Consider the following 24,330-nt stretch of genomic DNA (forward strand, 5'->3'; position numbering starts at 1 on the left):
CATTTGCAAGTATTTTTGGACACTATGTGCATACTCCTCAATGGTTGGGTTTAAGCAGGGCTTATTTTAATGCACATATTCATATATAAAGTTCATATATAAAGTTTTTTTTCATTGTAATGAAGTTGTCTCACAGACAGCTGTTGTTTCATTGCCAGCTACAAGAAAAATGAGAACCTGGTAATAGAAATCTATATGCAACTTCCCTAAAACATTCAAACCACATCAGTCACTTCCTTTGTGTGTTTAAAGTAACAATAAAGCTTCACGGTGAGACCATCCCTCAAAGAAAGCAAGTTCATTTGATGGCCATATAGGTTACAATCCTATGAACCTATTTCCATCCATGCAAAGCAGATATTGTTTAAAATGGGGGAGAAAAAAGGCCTGTCATGGGTGTATATATATGTATATGTATATATATATATATATATATATATATATATATATATATATATATATATATATATATGTATATGTATATATATAGATAGATAGATAGATAGATAGATAGATAGATAGATAGATAGATAGATAGATAGATAGATAGATAGATAGATAGATAGATAGATATAGACTTAACATGAAATATAGACTAAAATTTGCTAATGGTAACAAATTTCTTTAAAGCTTTTGTTTTTTTAGCCAATGCATGTTTCAACAAAAAAACAAAAGCTTTAAAGAAATTTGTTAAGTTCACAAAGAAATTTGTGTGTGTATAATATATGTGTTGGCCGCTCTTTGTATTACCCCCCCGAGTTACTTTTTGGATGGCTATCTGTTTTCAGTGAGTTTTCTGTTTTCGTTACCGCAGACTAGTTCAGTAAACAGAAAGAAAGAAGAAATACCAGCATTTGTTTAGCATTTTTCCTTATCGCAAACACAACAGTTATCTGGTAGTGTTTGCGCTGCTTTAGCTTTTTCGGGGTTAACTATCATGATCTGCTCATCGCAACAGAGAAATACTGGGAGATTTTTTTGTAGACTGATGGCATTTCTTGCCGTTAAGCCAACATACCTGCAAATACTAGAGTTTCCTATATTTCAGACCCATCTTCTGTTTATATTACTTACTGTCATGATAAAATAAATCAGTTATTATCTTCGAAAATTGGGAAAAAAAAATAAACAGGGGGGCTAATAATTCTGACTTCAACTATATATATATATATATATATATATATATATATATATATATATATATATATATATATATATATATATAGTTTTCTGTATGTAATTGAAATATGACAAGTTAATCTGTAGACAATCACAAGTTTCACAAGTCTTTTTTAATTTTGATTGTCTGGTTTGTTAATCTTTAACTAATGACAATTGCATTAGAAAAGTAGTAAAATATTTTCTGTAAATATAAAATATTATTTATTTTTTATTTTCAGGTGAAGCATAACATGATGACAATGTACATGGGCCAGTATCCATGACATCTCTCTAACAATATAACATATAAATGTCAGTTAAATAAGTTTAATATTTCAAATGTCCAGTATCATCTAGTAGTAATAATTGAAACCCCACAATTATCATATTTAATTAGCTAATTAAAAGATATTTGCAATACAAAGAAAACAATTATAATTCCAGGAACAAGAGGTACAGTAACAAAACAATTGCAAAGAAATTTCATAAAACCAGTTCAAGGAATAAAAATGGTGATACATTTTCAATAGATACATTATATTTGTTACTTGATAAACCATTTAAAGATTTCTTATACTCTCCACTGTCATAAACACATTATAAACTGTGACCAGCTTTACTTTTGCTAATGGTTTGATATAAATGACCAGAAAAAAAAAATAATCTAGTTCAAATGCGTGTGAAATTAGTTTGACACTTCTCTTTGGGCATGTTGGTTATTTTGTTGTGGTCATTAACTATTTTTGCTATTATTTTAAGTTGAGTTTATAATTCAGAATACATTTCCTGTTTACTACAGCCCCTATGTTTTATTTTTATGGATAAAAGCCTTATTGACTCCAATTGACACAAAGTGGAACAACAAAGTGGACTGTAAATAATGCTTCGAATTCACTGTTTTCACATGCTATCAAGATGAATTTGGATTTCTGCAAGACCATTCCTTCCTTTTTCCTGAAAACTACCATTCATCCATTTCATTCATATTTTGTGCGATTGCTGTGTGGCTTAAAAAAAATAAAAATAAAAAAAAACAAGGTATTCATACTTCCTGCACTGTACCAAATCAGCTGTACAGTTTCTCACAACATATAACATAACGAATAAGGTGAGTTGACAGAGAGGACGTGGTCTTGAGTGGTTGTGTGAACACAATGAAGCACGAGCATAAAAGCAATCTGATTGAAGCCAAAAGATATTTAAACTTTGGTGTCTGAATTCATATGTCCAAATGTTCTGATATTTTTCTCCGTTTTCTCGTTTTGTTCACACTTGGTTCAATTTCCTGGACTGTACCCAAGTTCGATTGTCCTCCCCTTGCCACCTTCCCGGTTGGTTTGTGTTCACACTGTCTTTTTTCCTTCTGAACCCTGGTATGCTTGCGTCATCAAGCTGCTGTTGCGTGTACGGCTGTTGCTAGGTGACAGACACAAAAGGAAAGAGCCAAAATGGAAAGACGTCTGCACTCTGCATATTGTGGTCATTCTGCTTTCGGTTTTGGACATACAGAAAGCGACTCACATCCATCTGCCGCAAAAATATTATAAACGTTCAGAACATAACGCAATGTCTGCAGAAGCTGTAGGAGACATGCAAAAATTATCACTGCGCTGACTCTGTCCCGCTTGTCACCAAAGTACGGTACGTGACACACACACAAGAATGATTGTTATGGAAATAGTTTGTTGCGCTGTTGACGGTTCACTTTTGTTATTGGTACAATTGTATTCATACCAGAAGTGAACCGCACCCCAGACCACCTCTATAAAGCGGACTCGGGTACGGTTCGTGGGTGCACACCTGGAGTTCAGAAGACACGTTCAGACTAGGTAAACGTACCGTACTCTGAAGTAAAACGAACACGGGTGCGGACCAAAAGTACTTGAGTGAAAGCACCCTAAGGGTATGTTAAGACAGACAGACAGACAGACAGACAGACAGACAGACAGACAGACAGACAGACAGACAGACAGACAGACAGACAGACAGACAGACAGACAGACAGACAGACAGATAGATAGATAGATAGATAGATAGATAGATAGATAGATAGATAGATAGATAGATAGATAGATAGAGTTGTTGAAGTTAGAATTATTAGCCCCCCTTTGAATTTTTCTTTTTTAAATATTTGCCAAAATATGTTTAACAGAGCAAGGAAATTTTCACAGTATGTCTGATAATGTTTGTTTTTTTGGAGAAAGTCTTATTTCGGCAAGAATAAAAGCAGGTTTAATTTTTTTAAGAAACATTTTAACGTCAAAATTAAAGATAAAAATAAAATAAATCAGTTATAAGAAATGAGTTATTAAAACTATTATGTTTAGAAATGTGTTGAAAAAAAATCTCTCTGTTAAACAGAAATTGGGGAAAAAATAAACAGGGAGGCAAAAAATTCAGGGGGGCTAAAAATTTTGACTCCAATTGTAGATAGAGTAGGTGTAGACATTATAAGCACATGTACTTGAGCGTGCATGTCTGAGAGTGCAAGTGCATTCAGCCTGCAGCCACACCCTTCTTGTTTATTATGTTCTCTTGTTAGCATTTTACAAGTAAATATGGATGAATTCACTTCTTGGAAAATTTGCCTACATACAAACAAAATGCATGTTCACACATCACAAAGTGGGAATCCTACTACATAGACAACTTTCTTATTTCTAAAAAAAATTGCATTATATCTCTCTTGTTGGGAAGTAGCCAATACCACTGGAAAGAAAATCTGAAGTCTGTCCTATGCAAAATATGGCTACTCCCTGCAAATTACCTCTAATACCTGACAGTTAACAAGGCTGAAGCTGACAAACTGTGGTGGGGGATTTTACCCTAGACTAGTGGTTCTTAAACTTTTTACATCAAGTACAATTTCAGAAAACATTTCTTTCTTCAAGTACCACCAGAATGACTAGCATTAAAATACAGTAATGTAACGTAATTATTCAGCTACAGCTCTACACAGTTCAAAATGAGGCAGTTTCTAAACACTAGCTATGTTTCCATTCAAAAATACGAATTAACTTTATGCGTAAAAGTTATTCACATAAAATTCACATATTCACTATTCTGCGAATAGAGCACCGTTTCCATCTAACAAGTCAAAGAGAACAAAAACGTAATTTTCTGAATATCAACAAATATCAACGGTAAAAACAGAATTTACTGCGGTAGAAGCTGCGTGAATCTTTTCCTTATTTAATAAATGACTTGCGCCTCAGAAGACGATGCCAACGTGCAATAAACGCGTAATAATAATATAATTTCACTAATTTAAAAAAAAAAATGATTAAGGCATTTTAGAATGACCAAAACATTCTAGATGTTTTATAATATGCTCAGCCTGCTGATTTGTACATTCACACGTTTATCATCAAATGATCTCTTATAACAAAAAATAAATAAATAAAAAAAAAAAAATCACATGACACATTTCCTAATGAGCATACTGGAATTTGGTCGGTAAAAGAGTTTCAATCATTGTTTATGCACATCTTTTCTTATCAAATAAAAAGTATGTGCATCTTGGCGTTTCCACCAACCAATTTGTATGCGCATATTCAAAATGCACATTACATTTAGCACATTAACACTGCACTGTGCTTACAGGTAAAAAAAAAAAGTAAATCATTCAATTAAAATGTCTAAGAATAAACAATGCCTATAGGTTACAGAGGCACATAAAGAGCAAGGTGAAATTACCAGATGAAGTGTGTGTCTTCACACATTGCATCTACATTTCAAGCACTTTGCACTCATCTTCTTTAAACTGAAATTAGTCCCTTATTCATGTAAAATAGTGCAAAATGCTTATTAGGGATCATTTGATTGATAACTTACATTTTTTTAACAGTTGACATTTTCCACCATTTTCAAGATGCTAACTTCAAACTAGATACCACATATAATGTCTAAAATACAATTGTATGCATTTTCTCGAATTCAGAATCTCAAGATACATCAAATTGATTTATTGATTTACCTGCAAGCAGATTATTGAAATGTATCTATCTATCTATCTATCTATTGGAGCATTAAAATTTGTCATTTTAACCCATATCGCACGATTATTTATCTGTCCAATAAATATTGTACATCCCTAATATAATTGCTTTTAAAAAGGGAATGAGAAATTCACTGAAATATCACAAGTCACAAATAATGAATCTAGTATTGGTGTGTACTATTGGCTAAAGATTTGGTGTGTTATGTCCTGTATCATTAACATCTATGAAGGGATCAATTCATAACGTCAGTTCAAGTGGCATTAATCTAATAATCAAACATGCTAATCAGACAACAGACAGACTTAAAGGAAGAAGATCTCACGTAGCGTTTGTGAGAAATACTACAATAAGAACTTTACCAATGTGTATTTGTTGTGCAGTTGCATCGATGAGTCACACACAATGTCATTACAAAGTTCACGCGCACACACGCGCACACACACACACACACACACACACACACACACACACACACACACACACAGACAGACAGAGAGCGTTTGGCTTTGCACTCTTTTTGCATGCAAATGTGACAGGCTACAGGTTATTCTCCACTGCTGTATGAATATCTGTTATGTTAATGTACAAAATAAACCTGATTTAACATCCAGAAACCGGGATTGAAGCGTCTTCTGTTATAATTGTTCTGACACGCGGCTGTGTTGATGAAGTAAAGCTGAAGTGAATCGCTGTAATTCATTACACACATTCACTGTTTTAAAACATTTTAAACTTGCAAAACTCACTCTTGATCACATTTGATCATGATTTATGATCCTAGCGAACTGAACAGACCTTTTATTCCCGGTTGCTTCGCGCACATCTGATCTTGTTGATATGATTATACACGTGACTACTAGGACACGTTCAATCAATTCGGTGGGCGAGGCAAAAAAAAAAAAAAAAAAAAAAAAAAAAAAAAAAAAAAAAAAAAAAAAAATCGCACTCCTACGTCAAGTTGCGGTTGGTCTGAAAAATGCTCCAATTGGTCCACCATTTTTATGGTGGGTGTGTTTATATCACCCCAATATGACGGTCTATACACTATATCTACACATATGTCTGTCTCTTGAAAAGTAGATTTTTCACCATAGGTGCCCTTTAATATCACCTCTACATGAACAGATGACAGTTGAGCTGAATGATTAGACACGATTCAGCAGTCTACATGTGTTTGTTGAAACATGTGCATCAAATTTCACAATAAACAAAATAAATTAACAAAAGAAACAATTAAATAAGCCTTATGCCTCTTCGAAGTGGAGCTGAATAAATGTATAATCTGTAAATCTTGCGTCCTGACGCAACTGAACACATCTCAGTCATTGCTCATTGTATTGCATATTAAACAATCTGAGCCTCTTGTTTTCAAAATAAAAGTCCCATTTACATAGGAAGTTAAATATGAGCTTAAAAATAACTAAGGGAGGAAAATGATCATTGTTGACTCACTAGGAAACGTTGTGGCTTAGTAATCGCAGCCTGAGGCATACATATTAATGATCTCAAAGCTACATTATGAGTCTGTGTTCTCCTGATTACACGGCTGCTTGTCAGTTCTGTATGCATGACATTAATGAGGGCATGGCCCATGAGTCGTGTAACAGTCTGCTTTGTGTTCTGATAGGCCTTTTGCCCAGCGAGGTTTTACACTCCAGGAATTTGCATAAAACATGGAAACAATGGTGTCTGAGGTTCATGGTATGGCCATTTCCATATAATGATCTTTTATTATTTGACTATGCCTGAGTATACCTAGATATTTTATAGGACATCTTTAAAGGCATAGTTTACCCAAAATTTAAAAATCTGCCATAATCTACTCACATTCACTTGACACAAACCAGTTAGAGGCTCTTTCTTCTGTTGACCACAAAATAAGATATTTTCGTTATTGATTTTGTGTTAAAAAAAATAAAATTAAATAAAAATTACACAAAAACAGTGGGAACAGCAGTAATTTAAATGCATGTACTAATGTATTGTCTGCATTTTGAAAACAGCAAATCAGTTCAAATGAATACAATGTGATTAATTTAGCAGATTATCATTAGCAACAGTATTAGTAGCCAAGTGATGTTGTTCTTTTTGTGCCAAATATACCAATTTATTGGCTTTGTGATATTTAAAAACCATTTTAATATCACCAATTAGTTATTTTAGGCAATAATAAAAATAGCTAAATGTTGCAGTTATATTTCCCGTTATCCAGGAACATTACTTTGACCCAGGTTCTCACTGCCTAAAGTGGATTTATTGAGATAAAGCTTCAGAAACTACAGAGGAAACTTTATGATTAGTTTCACTATCAGAGCATAGACAGTAAAGTCAGTGAAAAAAAGACATTTTGTAGGCATACCATTCTTGGCAAGGGGCTTGTGTGTTTTTTGTATTTTTGTACTGGATTAATCTTATTAAGGTATTAAAAGATCGAGCTAATTTTTTGACAAATTGTGTGATTTATAACATTATTATGTTAGCTAATTTAACACTGTTAAAAATAACATACTGGTTAAATACAAAATAACACAAAATGTGTCCTTAGATACATATGTGTGTTAAGAAATAATCTATTTTAAGAGTGCAGACAAAAAAAATGAAGGACCTGCTAACTGTAGGCATGGCCTTAAATAGTAAGCAATTCATAAATAAAATCTGAACTTTCTGGTGTCTTTTAGTAACCACTCACACTGGACAGTTACAACAAGTCACCAATGCTTATGTTGTTGGTTTTAGAGTTGGCTCTGTAGGGCAAGAAATATCACCACTGAAATCAAACAGTGTCTTCTAAAACACAGTCTCAAGACAAAGTATATTTGTGTATATCCACACATCCAGGTCATGCTATGATTGTACAAAATGAAAGGACCATACAGAAATTCATGGTCCATTTAGTCATACTTGCCACCCAACCCCCAAACTCAGAGACCCATAACTTATCCCCATGATCCTACCATCAGGAAAAAACTGTTTAAGAAAGAAGAGCCAACAAATCATTACAGCATAAAATCTGGAATGGAGTTTTATGGAATGGCTTTTAATAACTAGGTGTTGTGGTTCAATTAAAAAATATTGGACCAAATTAGAGCTGCACTTTATGTCGTTTCAGCATCAATATCGCAATGTGCCCATCTGATATAGTCACATCACAGGATCTGCAATGTTTAGTTGGGAATGGGATTATAGCTGACCAACATCCATAGTTCAGAACACATTAAATTTGTGGAGTCATTGCAGAGTAAACCCATAATAGAGTGAAAGATTATCATCTGCATGCATTTTTAAAGCCTTACACTTGAACAAGAAATTAAAATTGTTTTTAACCTGGATCATAATTCATTTTATTGAATTGTTTATTTATTTTTATATTTGTTCACTTTCTGTACCCGAAAACCACAATGGACATTTAATTTCACTTTTCTCTTTGCTCTATTATATCTATGCTTGCAATTTGTTTATTACATTTTTATGCAGTTTCACTACTCTACAAAGGTCATCCCAATCAATCTAAATTAGGGCTGAATAATGTATTCACGGCTCTAATGTAAAGTTATAAAGCTTTTATTTTTTTCTGTGCTGCTGCGTATTAAGGCTAAACGCTAACATTACAATCTAATGTAAAGTTATAAAGCTTTTATTTATTCTGTGCTGTCGCATTAAGGTTATACGCTAATGCTGTGTTCACACCAATTGCGGCATGCATGGATAACACACTTTATTTGCGTATAAATAGACGCATGAACATTTTTAGTTTACTCTCTTCGTTGGTACGTCAAATTCAGATCACAATAGACACAGATTCCAGTCATGGCCAGGGCTTCTGTCTGCCTAGTGATTCTAGCTTTGTTGCTAAATGGCTAACATGGATTTTATTGAGAGAATAGCTGTGTTTATGTGCTTTAGGATTTCTGAAAAACAGTGTAGATTTGTTCGGCACCATGTTTGAGTCCACTAGATCCTTTCAGATGTGCATATAGCCCTGGGAGTTCATAAACTCCTCCAGAAACTATACCTGGGTAATAAAGGCTTTCAGTGGTGCTTCAGACTGAGCCGAGCAGTTTCATGAACTGTTGTCCAATGTCGGCAAGAGGATTTCCCCTCAAGACACAAACAACAGGCCCTACGGCACAGGCAAAAAGATTAACTCGTGTCGATTCATTTGAGCGAATTGCGTCAGTCGCGCGTATTACGCCACAGAATGTCTATTTGTGTCTTTGCATTGACTTAACATGTAAATCACTCTCGCTTCATGCATCCGCATCTAGTGTGCACGCAGCAACATTGCGATCTAATGTAAATTTAAAAAGCTTTTATTTCTTCTGAGCTGTTGCTTTAAGGCTAAACACTAACATTGCGGTCTAGTGTAACGTTAAAAACCTTTATAATTTTTTTAATGTGTACAATGGACTTTAAATTGCAGCATTTTTAAAATGGATAACACATTGATACATTGCTGTGTTGCATAAATTGCAGAAGGATTTTTTTACATGGCTATATGTTAAATATAGCAGGCGGAGACTCCATTTAAAGACAATTAAAAACATAAATATATTGTGTACAGTTACATGAAACAAAAATATGTTGTCTAGTCAATTTATTCAAATAAATTCAAAATTACTATTAAATATATATATATTTTTTACTTGGCATATTGTAGTTTTATCTATTAACAATTCTTAATCTAAACCTCACTTGATGGTCCAATACATATTCCAAATGGCTAAAAAAAGCCATAAAACTTTACAAAAATGTACTTATTTATTTAATTAGCAATTAGATATTAGATAGCATTGGCTAAATATTGTAATTAAGGAATGTGCAGCTTGTTAGTTAATGCAATTTCTGGTGGAATAAAAAAAAGTTGCAATTGTTTAAAGTAAGAATATATATGATTGACTTATACATTTTACTGCTCTTATCCGATAAATAGACTGATTACAGTGATAAATTAATCAATTATTAAAATAATCACTAGCAGCAGTTCTATTCTATATTAATGAAATATATAGCCATCGAAACACATATTGAAGAAAAAGGGAATGTAAAACAATAAATGAACGCGCAATGAAAAGGTAACCATAGAAAATACTGTAACACTACATCAAGAGTAATTCACCAGTTACAAAACTTTATAATACTACAATTCCAACCTTAAAAAGCTTTTGAAATACAGTATTATATCTTGCATGTTTTCAGTTATGTAGCAAGCAAATTTGATCACATGTAATATTTCATCCATGAAAAAAAATGCTGACGTCTCTATGTAAAAAGAATGTCCAATGTAAGCATAGTGGTTGACACAAGCTGACGGGGTACAGGAATTATACTAATTAATGCCAGTTATCAAAAGCTGGCTAGGCAGAGAAACACCATTTACTTTTGTTTTGTTATTCAAATAAATAAATATCATAAAAAAAATATTGCTTAAAACAGATATCTCCCATCATCTTCCATATTGCATTTTACTTCACACTTATGTTAAACAACTGACACTTTAACTTTTAATTTAAAATGTGCTTGCTGCTCCTCACAGTGCTTAAGTCTATTTAACTGACTATATTTTGATTAAAATATATAGTAGATGCTGTAAAAGAAACTTTATGAAATTGAAAAGTCACATCATATAGTCTAATATAGCTTATTTGTAAAAGAACACAATCTACAGAAGCCTTTTCAAAGACTTTCTTCCTTTTCATGGATAGAAGGCCACGTTGGTCTTTCAGAAAGGTCAGGTTGATGTTGTTTGCCTGTCACTCTCTCTATCAGCAGCAGCAGACCACCATGCTGCACGTAAGCATGCAAATGACATGTCTACTAGGGCTGGGCGATATTGAAAAAAATTTATCACAATATCATGTTTCATATCATTCGATATCGATAATTGGTGAATATTTTTTTTAACAATACATTTAGTAATATTAGCATTTTTTTATCACTTTATTTTAATTTACCAACATTACTAAGGCAAATAGTTTTAATAGTCTCTCTGATAGCATTAATAGGCTTTAATAGGCTCTCTGATGTTCTCCGTGTGCATCGCTCAAAACTTCGTGCTGCTGAGAGAATTTGGCGAAAAACTAAAAATCCTGAACAGCTCATAACGTACCAAACTCTTCTGTCTTCTTTCTCGGCTGAGGTTACTTCTGCAAAGCAGATATATTTCCATCAGAAAGTCAACAGTGCCACTCCTCTATCCTCCTCCTCCACCCGCATCCTCCACACTCACTACTGACGACTTTGCTACATTCTTTTGCACCAAAACTGCAAAAATCAGTGCTCAATTTGCTGCACCTACAACAAACACACAAGATACACCACCAACACCACACACACTCACCTCTTTTTCCCAGCTCTCTGAGTCTGAGGTGTCCAATCTTGTGCTATCTAGCCATGCAACCACCTGTCCGCTTGATCCCATTCCCTCTCATCTCTTGCAAGCCATTTCTCCTGCAGTCATACCAACACTGACTCACATAATTAACACATCTCTCGACTCTGGTCTATTCCCTACTTCATTTAAGCAGGCTAGGGTAACCCCACTGCTAAAGAAACCCAACCTGGATCAAACGCTACTTGAAAACTTCCGACCGGTATCCCTGCTTCCATTCATGGCCAAGATTTTGGAGAAAGTAGTGTTCAATCAAGTCCTGGACTTTCTTACACAAAACAACCTCATGGACAACAAGCAATCTGGCTTTAAGAAAGGCCACTCAACTGAGACTGCCCTGCTCTCGGTCGTGGAGGATCTCAGACTGGCTAAAGCAGACTCTAAATCCTCTGTCCTCATCTTGCTGGATTTATCAGCTGCCTTTGACACTGTAAACCACCAGATCCTGCTATCTACGCTTGAGTCACTGGGCGTCGCAGGCACTGTTATTCAATGGTTCAGTTCTTACCTCTCTGACAGGTCATTCAGGGTGTCTTGGAGGGGAGAGGTGTCCAACCTACAGCATCTAAACACTGGGGTACCTCAGGGCTCTGTTCTTGGGCCACTTCTCTTCTCCATCTATACAACCTCTTTAGGAACAGTCATCCAGAAACATGGATTTTCCTACCACTGCTATACTGATGATACCCAGCTATACCTCTCTTTTCACCCTGATGATCCCTCGGTTCCAGCTCGCATTTCAGCCTGCCTGTCAGACATTTCACACTGGATGAAAGATCATCCTCTTCAGCTTAACCTTGCGAAAACGGAAATGCTTGAAGTTTCTGCCAACCCGACTCTACACCATAACTTTTCAATCCAGATGGATGGGGCAACCGTTACTGCATCCAAAATGGTAAAAACCCTTGGAGTAACGATTGATGACCAACTAAACTTCTCTGACCACATTTCTAGAACTGCTCGATCTTGCAGATTCGCACTCTATAACATCAGAAAGGTCCGACCCTTCCTATCTGAACATACAGCTCAACTCATTGTTCAAGCTCTTGTTCTCTCCAAACTGGATTATTGCAACTCTCTACTAGCCGGGCTTCCAGCTAATTCTATCAAACCTCTTCAGCTGCTTCAGAACGCAGCAGCACGAGTGGTCTTTGATGAACCCAAAAGAGCACGTCACTCCGCTACTCACCCGTTTGCACTGGCTGCCAGTTGCTGTTCACATCAAATTCAAAGCTCTGATGTTTGCTTACAAAGCGACCTCTGGCTTTGCTCCTTCGTATCTGCTCTCACTTCTGCAGATTTATGTGCCCTCCAGAAACTTGCGTTCTGTGAATGAACGTCGCCTCGTGGTTCCATCCCTAAGAGGGAAGAAATCACTTTCCCGAACTCTCGCATTCAATCTGCCCAGTTGGTGGAATGAACTCCCTAACTGCATCAGAACGGCAGAGTCACTTGCTGTCTTCAAGAAACGACTAAAAACTCAACTATTTAGTCTCCACTTTCCTTCCTAATCTTAACTGCCTCTCTGGCTATACCACTAACTGTACTCTCTTGCTTCTTAGACTTTACACACCTGAAACTTGTCTATAGCACTTATTCACTGCTGCTCTTATAGATGTGTAAATTGCTTCCTCGTCCTCATTTGTAAGTCGCTTTGGATAAAAGCGTCTGCTAAATGACTAAATGTAAATGTAGTCAAAAACAAAAACATTTAAACAAAATATCTGATCTTATTATAATAAAAGAAACATACGTTTAAAGCGACTCTTAAACTTGATAAATAAAATGCTACAAAGTGTGTGCAATGGTAAAGCATAAATACTGAACAATCAAAGCAAACTTTAAGGCAGATCAATATCTGTAATGTGTCAATAATAATGATATACTAAACCTTTAAAACTCTGTCAACAAAACAAATTATAATAAGCAAATCTGAGCTTTCAAGTAAAAAAAACTAACCATCATTATACAATACACACTGCAACATTACAAATTGTAAAGTTGAATGACTACATTACTAGTCATTACTAAAATGACTACCCTATGCTAAAAAATCTTTCAGATGGGGAGCTAGTGGCTGGGATGCACAAGAAAAGAAACCAAAAAGCCACTCTGGCAAAATCCTTAAATCATTTTCATCTACAGTACTCATTTTTGCCTGTTGTTATTCTGACCTGAAGTGACAAGCGCATGATTTACTTGACCATTTAGAATGAGCTTTACATTCAAGCTCCCCTGGCATTTTCTCAGAGGATGACAAAAGGACAAATTATTGCTGCAGCCCTAATGCAAGTTTATGGAGAAAAGTAAAAAACACTGCAGTGTTTGTATGCGCTGTGTTTGTCTGAGGTAATTAGTCTGCCAATATTACTGAAATGCGTGATTCCATACAAAGTGTGAAGGAGATAATTCTACTTGCATGAATCGCGGTGAGCATTCTGAAAAGTTGAGATGTTTTCAACTAGGTGCGGCTGGAAAATGCAACATGTTCACAACATGTGCATGTAGCTCCAATGTATGCGTTATGCAAGTCGTGTGGCCTACATTGGGAATGATAAAAAACTTAGACCCTAAGCATTTTGGCATTGCTTCCAAGGCTCAGCAGCCACATTTTATAAAACTTCATACCAAATCTTTCTTTTTTTTTAATCGATATTGACAATAGTGTTCGGTCAATAAATATCGATACCTATTTTATCACACAGCCCTAACTTCTGCCTGCGTGAACCAGGCGCGCAGATATACAAATCTACATTTGTTGGCAGACAGTTTGGGCTACCCATCATATTTTGCTGCCAAATATTTTGATCACGTTTTAAAGCCCTGAAGACCAGCTGGTCTATCTATGAGTTGACATACGAGTGATCTGCTGATGAATCAACTGATCTTAGTGCAGCAGCGTTTAAGAATGTGCTCAACAGTGCTTAAATGTTAGCGGAAAAAAGACGTTTATAAAGTTCTTGTACCGATTGGTACCAAAAATCTGTATCATGACAACACTAGTGTGTCCTGGAAATCCGGTTTCTTTAATGTGCTTCATATCCACAAAGAGTCAGACAGGAGAAAAACATTCAGCACAACAAAACTAAGCTAGCCACATCAATACACTGGAGGGTCGAGACAACAAAGCTGAAACAGATGTATCTGCACCAGAACTAGAGCTGCACGATTAATCGAAAAAAGCACCTGTGAAGGAAGTCTAGTGAACAGAACCTGCTTAGGTTGTTTATAACAGGTAATAAAGTTGTAAATAACATTCAGTTTGTGTCACAGAGGGTCGTTTGGGAGCTGCGCGGGACCGCACTAAGCAGTTAAAATGAAACTAAAAACACGCACATCATTTACATAATCATATCGCATTTTAGAGTTGCGACAAGCAATTAATGTTTTTCTTTCATAGCAAACACAGAGTGTTGTGCACAAGAATAAATGTTTAACAGTGTCAGTATACCTACTTTAGCCTATATAATGTTGAATATAACGCAAGAGGGAATCTGATAATGACAAATATCTGAATTTACCAGTAGAAAAAAATGGTCTAATAATGTTGTCAATGACAGATTGCAAGCATATGTCTCAAACATAATAACTCAACATTACAATAATGAATAGTTGTTTTATGATGTCATCACTTTACTGTGCATTAACAAACAGAACAAATGTAAAGTCTGTTCAAGTCCACCGTTCCATGTTCATACAAAATTGAGCATTTTAACCAGCAGTAGAGCTAGGCTACACATAATATTATTACTGCTGTTTACCATATGTTTGAAACTTAACAATAATAAAGCCTCCTCATATTAACCTTTATTTTACATCTACAGAATTGTGAGAAAATTGTGATCTTTATTTTCAGCAAAAAAAAATTGTGATTCTCATTTTAGCCAGAACCGTGCAGCCCTAACCTGAACCATCACTCTCTAAGAGTTTTAAAGATTTTAAACACAACCGCATTGGGCTATGTCTGACGAAGTCACAAACATTGTTCTATTCAGCATCTGTCCACGACAAATAGAAAGCAACGTGATGTGCTGTGGTGGCACTTCTCGCTGTAGTTGATGTTTAGGAGTCCACTCGAGCAGTGTGACACATTTACAACTGCAGTGCAGTGGTGTTAGAATGTTTAAAAACAGTATACCATCACTCAGCCTTCTCAAACTTTCTTATTGGCCTCAAACAAAGAATTAAAAAGAACTTCATCTGAAGTATGCCACGGCCTTGAAGGGTTGGTGGTGAGATTTAAATGTTATTTTAACTTATTAACTGGAAGCAGATATCTGAAGTCTTCCAAAATACACAAGTTTTTTGTACTTGGATTATTTTCTTTTAAAATATGTTTGAAGCGGTATAAGCATTAAAAAGTTAAAGTAAAATACAGTGTAGTTTGTACACTTGTGTATCTGATGGCATGGGCCTTTCAAGGTATCACCGTATTGTGATCTCTGCTCTAAAATAAATTATTTTTAAATGTCTTGGTAAAAAACTAAAACTTTTTTCCTCTTTAAAAACAATATATTCTATTTTTTGAAAGAATTATAATAATTTGGAGCAGTAAACATGTCAGGCTAAATAATGAAAATGAATAATTGACAATTATGTTGTCTTCATCAGTTTCAAAAACACAGATTTCTTTACAATTTAAAACATCATATTTGGATATTTTTTCTGCTGGAGATACTGTTGTCCTTAAAAAAATAAAGGAAATAAAAAATATTACAGATACCTTAGAAACGGTATTACAGAAAATTTTGGCAGTTTTAAAACCTTGACTTTTCCAAACGGCGGTATACGTTGAAAACAGTTATCATCCCATGCCTAGTATCTGATTGTGTAACTTATGTAACTGGGCAACCATAAACAACCACTAGCTACAAAAGACACATGCAGACCCATTCAACATTTTTTTTGTTCTTCAGAACAAACCAAAATCTACTCATTTCAACTGTTTTCCACAATAACAACCTGTTAAAAACTTTTAAACACTTTACTGTATGTGTTATGGAAAGGTTCATCTTTTGAAGATTATTGTGTGAGCTTTATTCATGAAAATCACTTCACACTATGCCATTACCAGTCAGAGACATGGACATCACACCTTACAAAGCTCAAAATGGCTGAAGCATGCATTTCACTTCAAAGACTCCTATATAATTCATTAATCTCATCAGGAAAAATGCCAGACGCCTCTCCTCCATTTACATGAGGGGTGTCAAGTCGGCAATACAGCCCAAAAAAATATTCCAATACAATCTTTCTTATCATTCGGTATTAATAATAATCGAATATACATTACAATCTAGTTAGGTATATTATTTAACCCAGGGGTCTCAAACTGCACTTACGGCCCACCCTCCACCTCGCAACAAGATTCAGTCCCTGCACGGTACTGTTACAACGGCCCTCATATCGTTTGTCAGTCACTGAAATGGCCCCCCACTAATTTGAGTTTGAGACCCCTGATTTAACCACTTTATTTGAACTTACCAACATTACTAAGACAAATAGTTTTAATAGTCAAAAACAAAAAAATAAACAAAAATATTTAGTATCTTATCTCTAATATCTAGAGTGGGTGCTAGTGGCGCACAAGAAAAGAAACCAAAAACCCACTCTGGCGACATCCTTATATCCTTTTTTATTTACAATCTCCTCACCGCTGCTAGTCACGGCACTCATTTTCCAGGTGTGTTATTCTTACCTGAGGTGATGCAACTAAACCGGAGTCCGTTCACATGTTGCGTCTAAAAGCATGTGAAAGTACAAACGTGTGGTTTCCTTCACCATTTTCAATGCAGTTTGCACTTGTGCTCCCCTGGCATCTTTCATAACTTTGCAACTGTTTTCTCAGAGGATGACAAATGGACAAAAGCCATTGCTACAGTTACGATACAAGTTTTATTTATGGAGAATAGTAAAAAGCACTGCCGTGTTTGGGTGCTCTATGTCTGTCTGAGGTAATAAGTCTGCCATTATTACCGAAATGTGTATGTTCCATACAAAGTGTAAAGCAGATTGATTAGTTCTAGTTAAATAAATCGAAGTGCGTTTGCAGCATTCTAAAAAGTTGATGTATTTCAACTAAGTGTATGTGGAAAATGGAAGTGCATCATGTGCGTGTCGCTTCCTATTTGCAAGGGCAAGCCACACTCCTCCATTGGAAATAGCCCACACTTATTGGCATTCCTTAGAAGGCTCGCACTCAGCAGCCACATTTTAATTAAACTATACTACACTGAATAACTACAACTATATTTCATATTAAAACTTCATACAGAGCTTTATTTATCGTTATTGACAATTGTGTTTGGTCAAAATACCAATGCCTATTTATCGCCCAGCCCTAGTGTTACGCTTAGGTTAGTTTAAACCCGGCTCACTATGTGTGATTTTTAATACTCCTATGCGTTAGTAGCTTGACAGATTGCATGGATATGATTTCTATGTCAGACCATTAGATCTCAGTTGACATAACGTCAGACTGAACGTCAATCAAGATGCGCCAAACAGTTTGACATTATCCATCCATGACACTTTCAGTAACCTGCATTCTGAAATGATACCTAACAGCAAACAAAAACAATATGTAACACTAATTTGGCTCACAAAATCCTTTTATAAAAAAATAAATAAATAATAAAAAATAAAAAAATTTAAATGAAAAAGAGGTTGACAAATTGTCATGCTGATTACACCATTCGGCACTCCTATTGGTTCATGGTTTGACGGTCGTTGTAGCCTGTCACACTGCAGTAAAGTGTAGTCATTAAGTGGCTGTCGGTGAACGGCAATCGAAAACCACAAATTTTACATAACTTTCAGCCTCATTTTCAGTAGTTTTGAATGCACTGCCAGTGTTTTTGTTTTTGCTTTTCAAGAATTTGTTTGTGCTTCACAAATTTATGTTCGTCATTAGTTGCACATTTTGTGGTATAAACCATTTTAATTTATCAGTGTAATGACATTAATAATAAATAATTTAAATATTTCAAATGCGCAACTGTGCAAATGCGCAATTGCTGACAGCTAGCTCTCTGCAACGCTCACATGGTCACCCACTGAAGCTAGGCAGGGTTGTGCCTGATCAGTACCTGGATGGGAGACCACATGGGAAAACTAGGTTGCTGTTGGAAGTGGTGTTAGTAAAGCCAGCAGGGGGTGCTCAACCTGTGGTCCTGTGTGGGTTCTAATGACCCAGTATTTTGATGGGGACTCTATAATGCTCAGTGAGCATCGTCTTTTCGGTCTTTAAACCAAGGTCTCTGTGATCCTTAAAAATTCCAGGATGTTCTTTGAAAAAGAGTAGGGGTTTAACCCTGGCATCCTGGCCAACTTTGCCCACTGGCCTCTGTCCATCATGGCCTCCTAACCATCCCCATATCATAACTGGCTTCATCACACCTATCAGCTGGTGTGTGGTGTGCGGTCTGGCGCAATATGGCTGCCGTCACGTCATCCACAAGGATGCTGCTCACTAGTGGTGGATGAGGAGATTCCCTCCAAAAATGTGCAAAGCGCTTTGAGTGTCCAGAAAAGCGCTAAATAAATGTAAGGAATTATTATTATTATTAACAGGATTCAAAATGCAGGATTTACAGATTATAAATTTATTCAGCACCACCCTGAAGAGAAATAAGGTATGTTTAATGTTCGTTCTACATGTCTGATCAGATCATTTAAGTAGTCCTAACCAAGTTATCAACATACTGTGAGAAATTCTTATTATTAATCACATAAATACTATTTGGGCTTTATGGTAATTAGAATAATCAATAAATGTTTTATTCCTGTACAGCAGGTTATGCAGCAATTTGGTCTAGGTTTTTCACATCTAAATGTATTGTTTATGTCACTAATAATATGCAAGCAAAACATGAAGCATTTCTCTACACAAATCAGCAGATAATTTTCTGTTATGTGCACTACGTTGCATCCAGCACAGAGAGTCATCAAAAATTCACTAGCCATTCAGAGAAGACCACTGCTAAGCCCACCCCCACGAAAGGAATTGCGCTGGAATGGCGAACAAAACATTGCAAAGGGCAAACAAAATCTTGGAAAGTAAAAACAAAAAACTTAAAAACTGCATATAGCGAAGCAAAGCTGAAGTAGGGCTGTGCGATTTGGGGAAAATATCTAATTGCTATTTTTTTTTTTTTGACTGATATTGCGATTGCAATTTAGAGCAAACCATAAGCACAAATAAAATGACCTTACCTGTCTGTAAACAAGTTCAACTCAAAATAGTGTAGCTTAATATACAAACAAAAAAATTCTAATAATAAAAAATACAGAACACTCAGCAAATGAACATGGCTTTCTGTAACTTATATTGTATAAAAGCAAACAAATTGTCATAGATGCTACACGAAATGTCACGGCATTCAACGTACAGCTGTGGTACTGCAAAATGGCTAGAATATGTGCGAGATGGAAGAGTTTATCTCCCATCCAGCATTTGGAGGAAGTTTTTAAATCCCTCTTTGACCACTGCATTAAAAGGCACTGTGTCTTTAGCGAGGTAGTGAGTTATGACGTTAGTTATCTCCTGGTGCCTTCGTAGTGTTTTTTCATATGCCACAAACAACTCTGAAATTATACTTTGTTGTTGCCTGCTAAAGACTGAGTGTCACTGGCAATACTTTCAGTTGACTTTTTAGCATGACACTCCTCATTTAGCCGCCTGTGGTGTTTTTTAGGTGCTGGTTGTTGTATTTGCTCATTATGTGGCAACAATTCTGCGATAGCTCTTACAAATTACCTGTTTTTGTTCAGTGTCTGTTACTAAAATATTCCTATTTTACTAACGTGCCATTTTTCTTTGATAATAATTCACCTAATAATGCTTCTGAAGTGGCGCTTTCCTGTTTGTTTTTTTATCGTGGGCATTCCGCATAGTTCGGTTGCGCAATTCTGATTGAGCAGACTGAAAGTGTGCTCACTTAATTGGCTAGCAAGACTGTCACACACAGACGGCAGTCAAGCATTTGCTCTGGGCGGGGGAGATTATATAAAACATATATATTTCATATCGCAGCCTCTTGCGATTAGCTAATCGCAACTTTTCAAATCGCAATTGCGATTCCATTTCGACTAATCGCACAGCCATAAGTTGAAGTAAACAAAAATGCAGTGTATTTGATGAAGTTTCTATTTATGCAATTTAGTTTAATGTTTTGTATTTTTGAGTGTTTTTATTTTTCATTTATCAATGCATATTTGTGATGGTTTTTACAAAAGTTTTGTTTGTTTGTTTTTTGGCACAAAATAATTCCATAGGTTTTGATCCACTTCAAATGTCAAAATTGAAACAATGTCCAAGGGGTGTCATCTCAAAAGTTTGTCATAAGAAAAAAAAACTGCATGCAGAGGAAAACCAAAACACATGCTACAGCGACAATGGATGCCTACATGGATGAGACAGATAGAGAGACATTTGTACAACAGCAGCATAAAATACAAAAATTCTGCCAAAAACAATGTGCATATGTTGACCACTTGTGTAAGCGTATTATGTATTCTCTCTCTTCTACAACCAATAATCAACATTATTTTTGAAGATATATAGTTTGATATTCAAATCAATTACAATACCAATTGCAAAGTTAAAGCTAACTTACTTTTTTCTCTGTCTGGGCACAGAAGGAAGTGATGTTGCTGTGGATAAGGCGTCCTTACGAGGGCGGCCTCTAGGCCGCTTATCTGTGGGGGTTGGACTTCTAGTGGGAGTGGCCCCAGAGCTGCAAGGAGGTGGAGAGGGTCCTTTGTCAGAGGGGTCCAGACTTTTCTCCTCTGATGACATTCTGTTGATAAAAAGGTAACACGTAATATTTTATTATAACAGATATGCAAAATAAGTGCCCGCTATGATGTAATCTGATGTACAAAATATTATATTAGTCAAAGCTTAATATTAGATTTTCAGGAAAGCTTTCAACAAGTTTTTTCAGCAGATTTAGACCTTTACAACATTCTCCAATAAGCTATTTTTTTTAATTACAACTTTATTAAAAACCTAGATATTCCAGAAGAAAAAATTATCCCGAGGTTTAATACTAAAATAGCATTTTAATAAACTAATATAACTTAGGCATTGCCATAGATCAACTCTAAAATAAATAATAATCTATGAAAATGTGTCAAAAATGTCATATTAATTGTGCAAAAAATTATGTATCAGATTATGTAATTTGTTAGCTAAAAATGATCCATCCTTTTTTATTATTTTGTTTGACATGTATTAGCACAGTATCAACTACATGATGGAAATTAATACTCCAAATACAACACATCTGACAAGTTGACAGAGAATGTTAAGTTCTGTTGCATTATTATTTCTAAATGTAGTGCATATTGTTGGTCACTGCTCTCCTGGATCCCCCATGCTGACCCTTGTGTTTGCTCTGTTTGGTGCTTCTGCCAACCTGTCCACTTAGCTGACAAGGCATATTGCCAATGGGATGCTGTCTTTTCCGGGAACTACGTGGGATCCCTCCCTGGGCTGCGATCATTGTATCCTGCCTTGAGTAAACAATTACACCTCACTCACATGCTTGAGTCAAGCCTTTAATGACACTGTGTGCATTATCTTTAGCTTTTACAAACATTTTGTTTGTAATAGTCATGAAAGGGCTTGGAAAGTGCATTTTTTGTTTCATGTTGACATATTTCCTATTGAAACAGGAAGCTGGTAAAGTGCACATTGATGAAACAGGCTTACCTTTTCAAAAAACCAGTTGGCTTTATTTTATGGAATAACTAATAAGCATGTTTAACAATGTGTTATTACTACTCAAAGGTACAATAAAGATCTACATAAACTCTATTAAGCTTCTTGAACTAAGCATCATACTTTTTTAAACAAGCACAAAATGTCCTTGGTGCAGTCGCATCAATTCTAGCTGGTTAAATTTAAGTAACAAAATTGAATAACAGGAAAAAAATTGAAATGGTTCCTTGATCAAAACTAGTTTGTAACTCGTTCTGTCTATAAAATGAAACAGCTGGCTAGGTGCAGATGACTTCTTTTGAAGTTATCTAGAGTATGTAAATTAAAAACTATGAATACATCTGAACTCTTGGCAAGGCCCCTACAATGCACATCTCAAAATAAGATATACTGTAAATGATTTGAAACCACAACTAAGGAAACCAGAGGGACAGCCTTAGTGAAACAACAGAAGCACACAAAGCAAGTGCTTCTTCACATGAGGGGGCATGTCCAGCTTTTTGCCTTTGTTCAGTTGTCTCCAGAGCTTTGTGTTTCAGTGCCTCACATATGCAAGGTGCAAATAATACCATCGTGCTACGAAATACTCTAATGTTTTCTCAACTTCGCACTCTTTTATAAAATAAAAAAGGACAAATAAATAATAAAAACAAAAACAAGCCGGCGACTTTGCAGGGAGATGAATGCACTCTTTAGGACCCTAAATGCTAAACCAACTTGCACACCAAAGTATCGGTTCTGTTCAAACATTTGTCTCGACATAATCATGTAGCAACCAACTTAGATGTTTTGGCGTTACAGAGAAAGGACGACTGAAAATGCGCAAGAAAGGCTGTAAGTGGATACAGTATAGGCCTTGCAGCCCGGCTGATTAACTTGGAACATTACTCAATGCTGGAGTCGCCTATCCAAGCGGGAATCATATAACGGCCCATTAAAGGCAGTGGACTGTAAAGATGCAGGAAGGTTGTAAACCCCTTTAGTGTTTTGTGTAAATAAATAAAAGGATAGAAAACGTAAACGATGAAGAAATGCTAAACACTTGGTCAAACTGTTTGCGTGGAGAAAGGCGACACAAACGACAAAAGCGCTCGCAAATGGTGACGAGAAAAACGTACAACACACGTCGACGTTTGCTTACCTCTTCGACCCTAACAATTTTTATTTATTTCCTTCATGACAAGAACCGTCATATACGTGACATAGAGTACTTTTGTTTAGGGTTTGTGGTGCTGGGGGGTTGGGAAGGAATACACCACTATTCCTCAGGAAAATAAGCCAGCGTGACAAAGCGATCTTATGCGATACTGTACACGTATTCCAGTAAAATCCAATTGTATATCCAGAGCGTATTCAATGTTTAACCCAAATGCAAATAGCACCCGCTTTCCTTCGGTGTGAACGGATCACTTTTCTTTATTCCGCTTCATCCCACATCGCCAAATCCTCGCGGGTCACATCCCTCATCCGAAAACAAACCATAACGACCGCTATACGAGCTCCTTCGAGGCGTCGAAAAGATCCGATCTCTGGCCACATTCGGGAAAATACAGCCCAAAATATCCCCAAATGAGGGAAGACCAAAAGCAGATTTTGGTTTCAAGCTTTCAATCCTGACGATTTCGATCAGCTCACAGAGCAAGCTGCAATTTCGAGCAATACTTTATTAACACTAAGCCCATCGAAATGATATCCTTGACTGGGTATTCACAATTTATACACGCAAAATACGATATTTAGACGCGGCTGTAGAACGGAAAATTAAATAAAACGTTACATTTCGGCATTACTACAAATATTAAAGTTGTAGCTCTCACTCCATGGTAGCCATATTTGAGTGTAACCGAATCACGCCCTACAAGCAACACCATGCTAAATAGTGCCACAGCATTACGCACAGCACTCAATGGAAGGACTCCTCCTAGTTTAGAAGTGAGTGTTATTATCCAGTATCAGAATGTGTTTGTGTTTATAAATTATTTATTAATGGTTATAAAAACCAAAATCTAAAATAAAAATAATATAAATTGACCCTGCGGAGTAATATGTTGGAG

The 24,330-nt window shown here is 35.9% G+C and overlaps 1 protein-coding gene across 7 annotated transcripts in view; it reads right to left on the reverse strand.

Moving 5' to 3' along the window:
- kmt2cb (lysine (K)-specific methyltransferase 2Cb) overlaps positions 1-24,098 on the reverse strand; it is a 184,590-nt gene extending 160,492 nt beyond the window's left edge. For all 7 annotated transcript variants that reach the window (XM_056473635.1, XM_056473626.1, XM_056473643.1 and 4 more), the window contains exons 1-2: positions 23,418-24,098; positions 21,168-21,350 (exon numbers count right to left, since the gene is read on the reverse strand). In XM_056473635.1, the coding sequence (XP_056329610.1) occupies positions 21,168-21,349 (182 nt within the window). In that variant the 5' untranslated portion in view covers position 21,350; positions 23,418-24,098. The remainder of the gene's footprint in view (positions 1-21,167; positions 21,351-23,417) is intronic.
- Positions 24,099-24,330: the final 232 nt, after the last annotated feature.

This window comes from Danio aesculapii, chromosome 2 (genome assembly GCF_903798145.1).
Source record: "Danio aesculapii chromosome 2, fDanAes4.1, whole genome shotgun sequence".
Classification (NCBI taxonomy): Eukaryota; Metazoa; Chordata; class Actinopteri; order Cypriniformes; family Danionidae; genus Danio; species Danio aesculapii.